The sequence below is a fragment of the Ascaphus truei genome, chromosome 9 (genome assembly GCF_040206685.1).
Source record: "Ascaphus truei isolate aAscTru1 chromosome 9, aAscTru1.hap1, whole genome shotgun sequence".
In the NCBI taxonomy this organism is placed as follows: Eukaryota; Metazoa; Chordata; class Amphibia; order Anura; family Ascaphidae; genus Ascaphus; species Ascaphus truei.
This window is the reverse complement of record NC_134491.1, coordinates 20661383-20671191: the sequence shown is the minus strand read 5'-3', so window position 1 is coordinate 20671191 and position 9809 is coordinate 20661383. Positions and strand designations below refer to the sequence as shown.

Below are 9809 nucleotides of genomic sequence, written 5' to 3'. Positions count from 1 at the left end.
CTCCCCTTCTCCTCCTCCTCCTCCTCCCCCGCAGGGTCGTCGTCACCCCTCCTCCCCGGAATTGGATGGGTGTATAACACAAAGCAGGTAAATAGAAATATGGTAATCTATGGCCTCACAGGCAGAAATACAAACAGGTGAGGCAAACTAAGACAGTCACCGTACGGGGGGGGGGGGGGGGGTGGGGTGGGGTGTGTGTGTGTGTGTGTGTGTGTGTGTGTGTGTGTGTGTGTGTGTGTGTATACAATGCCATGATTGAGATATTGTGTGATGGCGCACGGTATTCATTTAACTGGATTCAAGCTGCTTGTAGGGCTGAAGTAATGATCCAATAGGAAGGCAGTGGGAGGAGTATTCTTCCCCTTTAAATAACAGCTGCTCCCAGTGGGTGCTTATTCTCCCTGACGAGGGTGTTTTTTCTGTGACCTGTGGGTCTTTATGTGTGTGTGTATGTATTGTTAGCTATGTCTTTACAGTGCATGGGTACATTAGGTGCATTTTAGCGGTGTAGGTACCGCTTGTTTGTGTGTGTGTGTGGTTTATGGTGGACCCCTTTTATTAATAAATATTTGCCTACATAGCAGGTGTTGTTTAGATTGTTGACACAATAGTTACATTTGATGTTCATTAACCTTTGGTGCGCTCTGTGTGCACCTTTTTCTGTCTTTGGGGACTCCATCTGGAGCCCCCTTTAGGTGCGTTTTAGAGGAGGCGCTTCCACACGGTTAGCAGCAAGGGGGGACTGACTCCACTGGACAGCTCAAGCGTGAAAAAGCCCATTATTTTCCAGGGTTAATAATGTCACTAATGTCCAAGTGAAGAACAGCCCAGACAGCACTTAAAGTCAGATGACCACACACTATGAGACCCAAAAGTATAGTAACGTGTTCCTGAGAGCAGGCAGCAACGTTTCTGGAAGTGCACTTTGTGTATTAATACTAGTGTTGTTTAGAATCAGTGTGTGTTACGTGTGCTGCCTTGTGGCTGAAACATTACCAATAGATATTGTTGCTCGTATTGCAGGATTTCTTCAGCTTTGTCATTTGGATACATTTGCTGCCTTGTGGCTGAAACATTACTAGCAGATAGAGTGTTGCACACATTGCCGGGTTATTCAGCTTTGTCATTTGTTTTTTTCAACGGAGTTCTTGCTCTATAAGGGTAAGGGGAGTACCAGGATCATTTTGGTCTCTGTGAACGGGCCAGAAGGGGCTAGGAGCCCCGAAACGTTACATTACCCCCCTTAGTCCCCTATTTTATCCCCCACCCCTCCTTGTTATCACTTGCCTCCCTTCCTTTTTTGCCTATTACACGCAGTATGTTATCTGGATACCATTTGTGGTTTGACTGTATAGACTAGAATAGCATCATTGTCCATTGCATATTGTTTGCCAGATCTGTATTTATTTTTGAGAGTAACATTTATTTTTTGCATACCATCTAGTGTCGTTTTCACATATTTTTCTATTTGAGTGCTGGGAACACTTTCTTTGTTTCTTAAGAGACGGACATACATCAGGAGCCTAAAGTAAGGACAATTTAGCCTGCTTTGTTGCACTGCCTGTGGATTCAGCTATCCCTGAGGTTTAACTGGTAAGCGGGATAGCCGTTCGGGATAGTTAAGGGGCAAGACGGGCACTGTGTGGTTAGTGCTCAGAGTGGAGCTAGGCATTTTGTTTTATTGCTTTGTTTTATGCCTGTAAGAAGAATAAACCTACTAACAGATTCTTATACTTCCTGCCTTTAATGTGAGAGCAAAGATCCTGCAACGTGGCCGAGTTGTCACAATTGGTAGAGAATTTGGGCACTCTAAAAAGCATAGCACCTAAAAGGTCAGTGGGTTTGAAAAAGCAAAAGAAAACACATGGGTTTGTAAAATGGCTGCTCAGCAGGAATAAGACTGCTACAGAGACACCTACGAGAGGTACAAATCAAAGTCTTCCACGGTAAAGAGGAAGGGAGATAAAAAGAAAAGAAGTTCTCAACTTACAGAGGAAGTTGCACAAACATTTAAAGATGATCCTGGGACGTCGGGAAGGCGCGTGTTAGAAAGGAGCCGAGATGGGCAGCAGCCCAGAGTGACTGGCAGCTTCATCAGGAGTATGGTGGCATCTCCAGAGGCTTCTCAGAAGCAGGGGCTGGGCCGGAGCCACAGCAGAGGCCCAAAGTACCACAGGGGCCAATGTTGACCGTGTGAACCCAGAAGGTGCGTCTATCCGGTTCTGACTGTAAGAATCCCTCAACACACAGTACGAGGCAAGTGGACCAGGAACCTTGGAGTGATGATTCCTTGAGGCATGCTGAACATGCCCTGCACACTGCCAGGCAGGACTGTTGTCTCCTCCGTGAACGATTAGATAACGAGCAAGAAGCCAAAGCTGAGCTACAGGTGTCTGTCTGCAGCGATCACTAAGGCCGCGTCCATAGTAGAACGCGCTAGCTTCCGCGCTCCACCTCTCCGGTGTCGCGCTTGCTAAACAAACTTGTTTGTATTGCGAAGCGCCGCTCTCCCTGTAGCGCGCACTATGTGCATATGCATTTGCGTCCTAGTGTTTGTTTCGGCGTATCCTGCACTATGGACGCGGCCTTAGTGTGTGTCTATGGAGAAGACAAAGCGTCTCATGTAGAGTGAATTGGAGGACATGACGACCAGTCTGGAGAAGACAAACGCCAATGTTACTGCCAGGGACGAGAAGCAATTATTGCTGACTGGCAGCAGTACTGAGATCTCTCAGAGAGAGGTTCGGAATCTCATCTCAGACCTGGAACGCTCACGCCATGAGATCCGCGCTCTCAGCACAGAGGTGTGTAACTTGAAGGATGCTGATGGAAAGATCCTGATTAATTCAGAGAAAGTAAAAAGAGAGAATACAAGTCTGCAGAGGAAGTTTCAGATTTGGCTGACCAGGTCAGTGAAAGTAATAAGAAGCTTCAGGAGCTAGAAAAAGTGAACAAACTATTAACAAGAAAAGTCAAGGATGCAGTTAGCATTGGAAGAAGCAGAGGGCGCCTTGGAGCAGGAAAGAGGCAAGTCCCTATGTTTCCAGTTAGAACTCTCTCAGATCAGACTCTCAAAGAAAGAAGATACATTTTCTAACAATTCAGAAATACTACAGAGCTCTTATCCAGGGAAGGATGGAGAAAGTTATTTGAACAAACGCTCCGTCCGCCACTGTCCTCATACAGGCTGCCTACAGAGAGATGGAAGTGTGTCAGCTTTACCACCGGAATAAAGCAGAATGCGTTCTTCAGTAGATTTGGAGGATGCAACGACAGAGGAAGAAGTATGGACATTTGAAGCAATGTGTGATTGTACTCCAGTTGTGCTACCGTGCCCACGTGATCTGAAACAGATTCTTTATAATGAAAGCAGCCACTTTAAAGATTCAGTCTGTGACAAGAATGAGAGAGAAACATATCTGCTATTTCGTGCTGAGACGGGTGTCACTGTTTGTCCAGCGGTGCTTTCGCCAGAATAAATTAACGCATCGCGAAAGAGAGGTCCAAGACTACAAGTCTGCTGATTGTGAAAGAGATGCCATAGGGTACAATCAGAGTTGATGAGAACTCCGCCCAGGTTGAGGTGCTGGAAATTAACGGTGCTGAGCCAGATACAGATGGTCACGTTAGTGACAGGGAAGAGGAGACGGCACGATGCGTAGAAGAACTTGTTGCCGAGTAAAAGAAGAGTTGGTGAAATGGAAAGGTGAGCTTGAGCGGGAAGTCCTCTGCAGGGTTGAGGAAGCTAAGCAAATACTTGAAGAGACACTGTTTGAGTGCACAGGCTGCAAAGACTTTGTCACCACGGTCCTTTTCAACCCTGACTACTCATTGTGGTCACGAACTGTGCACCCGAAAATTGCCCCAAATGGGTAATCAAAAATTACTTGTAGGAGTGAAAATGGTCATGAGAAAAGACATTGCAGTAAGAAGAACCAGGAAGGCTCAGAGTTGGAAAGACGAAGCGGCGAAGTTCAGCGCCGGCCTTGAACGGTTCCAATTCTCACCGCTCTTTGCCATGACATAAAAGGAAAGAGAATCAGATCCACGGGTTTCACCGGAAGCCCAGGAAACAGTCCTATAGCATGAAACACACAGAAAGAATTAAAGTGAAGTTCGAAGTCTTGCTGAACTGGAAGTCAAAGAAGAAAAAGAGGAGAAGAAATTGAAGTCTGAATTCTCCGACAACGACATTGATTTGTTTGGAGAGCTGTCGCACAAAAACAGCACATGTCAATGTCCAATGGCGACTACGGGTCTTCGCATCTCCTGAAAAGGATTGCCTTAAGGAGCTCAGATTGAGGATGGCGCCTGACGGTGGGGTACACTGATGGGTATACACGGTAGCTCACCCCAGCAGGTCTGAGCTGGTGGGGAGCATATGTGAGGGACTGAAGGGTTAACTCCCTCACTCTGCAGGCGGGCAGACCACACCCTACATGTATGCTGTGCTAGGATGTGGACAATTAGCTCCAGAGCAGGACTTTAAAAGGCAGAAAGTTGCCACCTGTTCCAGAACCTGCAGAGAAAGGTGATGAGGCTGTGGGGACTGCCCAGAAGGGTGTACCTGGGATCTGCAGGACCCTGAGGCCGTAAACGAGGTTAGCCAGGAGGAAGTCAAGCTACCCAGAGGATGTGCCTGGAACAGGAGATGGACTTTCCTGAGCCTAAAGTAAGGACAATTTAGTCTGCTTGCGTTGCGCTGTCTGCGATTCAGCTATCCCTGAGTTTTGTTTTTAACTTGTAAGCTGGGCAGCCATCTGGGATAGTTAAGAGGCAAGATGTGTACTGTGTAGTTAGTGCTTAGAGAGGAGCTAGGCGTTTGATTGATTGTTACTTTGTTTTATGCATGTAAGAAGAATAAACCTGCTAGCAGATTCTTATGCTTCCTGCCTTTAATGTGAGAGCAAAGATCCTACCCAGTGCTCACCTTGTGACAGACTCTGCATGGGCATCGCACCGTGTCCGGCCTGCATTCCCACCATGCTCTGTCGCTGTAGGTTCAGTAAGTGCTGTTGCTGAAGCTGCTGCATCTGTAACAGCTGCTGTTGGAAGGCCATCTGCTTGCTTCCCAACGCTGGCTGCAAGACACACCGAGCATCCAAGTGAGAACAAGAGCAGAGCCCTCGTGTCCAGCATGCAGGGACAGGGGGCAAAATGACATGAGCGAGAGGAAGGTAAAGAGGCAGTTTCCACTTAGATTGTAAACTCTTCAAGTCAGGCTCTGCCTCCTCATAATGGTGATATCTGCTTATCCTATCGCTGCACTTTATTTGTATTAGACTGTAAGCTGTATGGAGAGGCTGCCCCCAGGCTGTGGGAGGTGTCAGTGTGAGGGTTCGCTCCATTAAGGAAGAAGGGGGGGGGGGGGTGATGCAGTGCCCCTTCCCTTCTGTAATTATCTGTGCAGCGATGATGCAAACACAATGTTATACTAATTGCATGGCCAAGGAGCTTACAATCTGAGCACCAGAGGTACGACAATGCTGAGGTCTGAGAGTGGGGTGTGAAAGGGGAAATTGGATAAAACCAGAAGCTCAAACAAAGATCCTTTTTTGGGTACAAATAAAGAGGTAAAGCACAGAAAGTGACCCGCCCCACTCACCTGTAACATCCCCATCTGCAGGTGAATAGCGGGTAAACCCCTTCCTGTTGGGGTTACCGGTGCCCTGCGTGCTGGGTATAAGGGCTGCCCACCCTCCCTTCTCACCTCTTTGGGTTGCGGCTTCCCTGCATGTTGATGGGAGAGGAGCTGGAGGTGCAGCTGTTCCTGCTGTTTCTTGTAATATTCTTGGAGCTGCAGAGACACGGTAAAAATATTTGTGGCCGACAGTGAGGGGGGGACGCAGTGACAGAGAGGGCATAGATCCTCATCCTCACTTAGCACTACATTTGCCAAGTGGTCATTCAAATGGGCTGTAAGGTGTCACATGGCGTAACACCAGCTTAGTAAATATGGCCCATCTCACACGCCATACCTCGCCTCCCTGTGTTCCCTCTGTGTATTTCACTGCTCTCCGGTCCTGTGTAAAAACAATACTGTGCTGCCCTCCTGTGGACGCTCTGTGCAATTATACTCCCTTATAGACCCTCTGTGACATGCCCTATGTAATCCTGTCACACCACCGATGCTGCCCCCTGTGGACCAGATGTGCCTCACAGCCTCTTGTGGTTCTCGTGTCATACTTGGTGCTGTCCTCCCATGGTCCGTGTCCCACCTTGGTTCTGCTCTCACCTGCTGTAACATGAGCGCTTGCTGCTGTTGCAGAACGGCCTGGACTTGCGCTGGGGACAGAATCTGCTGCATCTGCTGCGTGGTGATCATCTGCGGGGACATCATGGCCACCGAGACTGGGACCTGCGGCACCAGAGAGGTGACATGAGCTTGGGGCCCTTCGGCTCATATAGTATGCCACCCCATTGTACTGCGCTACAGAGTATGTTGGTACCTCCTACCCAAGGTTCTCACCTGCACAGCGGCCTGCTTGTTCTCGGTGCTGCTGGGGGAGCTCAGTCCTGTCGCCTGCTGAAGCAGGAACTGCCGAGCCACCTGCAGAGCCTGGGGAGGGGAAGGAGAGGGTGGGTGATTCCCTATTACTACCCCAGGAAGGGACACAATAATGACGCAAAGACCTGATCCACAAAAGGGTACCAGCAGACAGCAACCCCAATACCACCAGAGGGACCCCAATCCTCTTCAAAACCCATCCCCATTAGAGAGACTCCAACCCTCTCAAATACACCTTCCCCACCAGAGGGACCCCAATTCTCACAATACCCCTCCCCCCCTGCTTTAGTCTCCCTTCTTTTGATCTCCCCCCTCCTCTCCCCTCTTCCTGCCTCCCAACCTTCCCTCTCTCCTCTATTCCCAGACCCCCCCCCCCCCCAACCTTCCTGGATTTCGAACTTCATTCCTCCCTCTCCTTTCCTCCTCCTAACCGCCCCTCTTTCTTTCTGCTTCTCCCCCCACCTCTTCCCTCACTTCCTCTGCAGGATGCAACATTCCTGGAGCTGTCTGCTTGTTTACCACTTTCCCCTCTATATAGTGTCTCCCCCACCCCCTCCCCTTCCCTTGTAGCCTCACACTGACCCCTCGCCATGACCCTGGTTAAAAGTCAGGGGGGTGGGGGAGAGGGGGAGATCCGAGGAACAACTAACTGAGCACTGCAACTTAACACAAACCTTCTCAAGTTTCTAACAAAGAACATTATTTGAGCTTATCAATATTACAGCTGGTGGCCATCCCAGTGCCCAACCCAATGCCCCCCAACACCAACATATACTCCGCTGCTTGGTGGGAATCTACAGGTGGCCTTTAGTGTTGGGTAGATGGCACTGCACATGGCTGTTGTATGTTGGGTATCCCAAGTGGGCATAAGGGGGGCAGCTCCGCAGAGCTCCGAGATGCCCAACGTGTTACCTGCTGCTGCTGGAAATGCAGGAGCTCAGCTGGATTCAACTCTCCATTGGTCTCCGCGCTGGCCCCACCTTCCCTCCCTCCACTTCCGTCCGATTGGTTCGGGAGGCTGCCAACTCCATTCTGATTGGTCGGTGTGGATCGTATGGACTCGGACTCCACCATCATGACTCGTTTTTATGACCTGGGAGAAGGAGCAGAGGGACAGTCAGAGGACCCGGGACACAGCAAGGTGGGGCTGTTAGGGAGACACCGGGCCGCAGCCGAAAATACTCCGGACCATCTACATCAGGGGCGGCCAACTCCAGTCTTCAAGGGCCACCAACAGGCCAGGTTTTAGGGATACCCCTGCTTCAGCACAGGTGGCTCAGTCGAAGGTGAGTCTATACGAGTTAGCCACCCCTGCTCTACATGGTGGAATCAGGACATGATGTCAGAGCGACGACACAAACCTGCAAAGTATCGTCGCTTCCAAACAACCTTCAAGAAGCAATTCTCCCTACTCTAATTTCTTTTCTTTTAAAGAATTTAATCCAGGGCGTGTCTGAAATCGTGCTATTCGTACCCACAGGCGCCCCTGGTTCTGGGGATATTTACCTTTCTATGTGCCAGTATTTCTGGTCCCTTTTTAAAAAAAAAATATCAATAAGGTGGTACAACAAGCCTCACTGCCACGGGCCAATAGGAGGCCTCAATGTCATCAGAGCATGACATTCCAGCTTTCTATTGGACGACCCCAGCAGCCATCTTTCTCATGTTACGGCTACAAAGAAAAAGGTCAATATCTCGAGAATCGGGGTGTTCCCGGAGTGAAGTTCTGTAAAAGCCAAAAATGGGGATTGCATCTTTCAGAAAGTGCAAGAAACACAAAATATGAGCCAAGGGAGGGAAGGAAAGCGCGCATCGCATGCTTCGTGATTGTCGCGGTTACAACACGCGAATGACACTGTATCTACAGGAGTCGCCTACGCTGCGGTCTCTGCAATTAGAACATGGCTGGCTTACTGGCTGCATTCAGCTGCAAAGCAATAAGGCACTCAGTCCGAAGGGGACAGCATGGACAGCCACACCTGGTGACCACATGGAATGACATGTTCACGGCTTGCTACTCACCCATCAATGGGAGCAAGGTCTTTAGGCAGGAAGAGAGAAGTAGAGCATTGGTCTCTGAAGTGGGAGGCACATTAAATTGCAAGTTGTGACAGGGATCTGAGGCGCTTGTATGGTTATGCCAAGCTCTGTGCTGTATATCTGTGAAGTGTTATTATTTTGGGGGTGGGAGGGGGGAGCCTTAGGTATCTGCATCCCCCCCCCCTCGGTAAGCAAACAGTGCAGGGCGTTGGGAGTCAGTTTACAGCCTTCCCTGTGCTCAGACACTCAGAACTGGCCAATCCACATTCTGCTGTGCAGGTCACGCGCTGCGCAGGGTGGGGAGGGGGCGAGATAAGGAGGGGGTGGGCTTATTGTTTCACTCCCACACCTGACACAATTGCCTGGGTGAAGGGTCCCGGACTCTGCCCTCTCACGCCCCTCCCACATAGGGACAATCTGCAAAACCCTTGTGTATGTTAACCCCTTCACTGACTAAGGACCCGTTGGAAAAACACTATATATAGTGAGAGAGAAATAGAGATATATACACACACACACACACACACACACACACACACACACACACACACACACACACACACACACACACACACACACACACACACACACACACACATATAGCAAGAGCAATACATGTTTGTGTGTATCTGCAGAGCAGTGGGTCTGTGTGCTTGTGTAAAGCAAAGTGTGCTTGTGTAAAGCGGTGTGTGTGTGAAGCAGTGTGTCTGTATATACAGAGTTGTGGGTCAGTGTGCTTTTTGTGCATTCCATCGTCCTGCATTATCTGCCTGTTCAGAAGTTTCTCTGCACAAACCTTAAACCACCAGCACTCCTTTGGGGAACAGTACTGTGCCGTCATAACGTGGAGCGTATACAGTATAACCTCTGATCCCATATCATTTATAAACCTTCATACCCTGACCCTATATAACCCCTGACTGTTTGCACCGTGGGCCCTTATTACCTGCCGCCATCCACTCTGCCCTCTCTTCACCTGTTGTTGCCTCTCTTACATTTGACCCTCGTGTCTCTGGCCCCTCACCTCTTGACCTCATGTCAGGGTCCTCTGTCTCCCACTCTGGGGGGGGGGGGAGGGGTCCGGCCTACAAAGCATCAGACTTTGAGCTTTTGAAAGGATGTAAAGTTACAAAGTGCGAGAAGAGGAAGCGTCTGCTCTCGATCTCATTAGGAAGGTAAACATGAGAGCCAGCTAAGTGTCTAATTAAGCTTCTAATTAGTCCCTGCTTGTTACTAATGCAAATTAGATTACGCCGCTTAA

The 9809-nt window shown here is 49.3% G+C and overlaps 1 protein-coding gene and 1 long non-coding RNA gene across 18 annotated transcripts in view; one reads left to right on the top strand and one right to left on the bottom strand.

Annotated features, from left to right (window-relative positions):
- The window catches only part of FOXP4 (forkhead box P4), a 211714-nt gene that overhangs the window by 14105 nt on the left and 187800 nt on the right, over positions 1-9809 (bottom strand). For 13 of the 17 annotated variants that reach the window (XM_075613618.1, XM_075613620.1, XM_075613621.1 and 10 more), the window contains 5 exons: positions 7421-7601; positions 6470-6559; positions 6236-6358; positions 5606-5797; positions 4931-5081 (listed from right to left, as the gene is read on the bottom strand). In XM_075613618.1, coding sequence (XP_075469733.1) covers positions 4931-5081; positions 5606-5797; positions 6236-6358; positions 6470-6559; positions 7421-7585 — 721 coding nt within the window. In that variant the 5' untranslated portion in view covers positions 7586-7601. Of the gene's footprint in view, positions 1-4930; positions 5082-5605; positions 5798-6235; positions 6359-6469; positions 6560-7420; positions 7656-8530; positions 8793-9809 lie in introns of those variants that run through there. The other 4 variants (XM_075613632.1, XM_075613633.1, XM_075613628.1 and 1 more) reach the window with 3 other exon arrangements.
- LOC142502528 (uncharacterized) overlaps positions 1-9809 on the top strand; it is a 34070-nt gene that overhangs the window by 20442 nt on the left and 3819 nt on the right. The window lies entirely within an intron of this gene.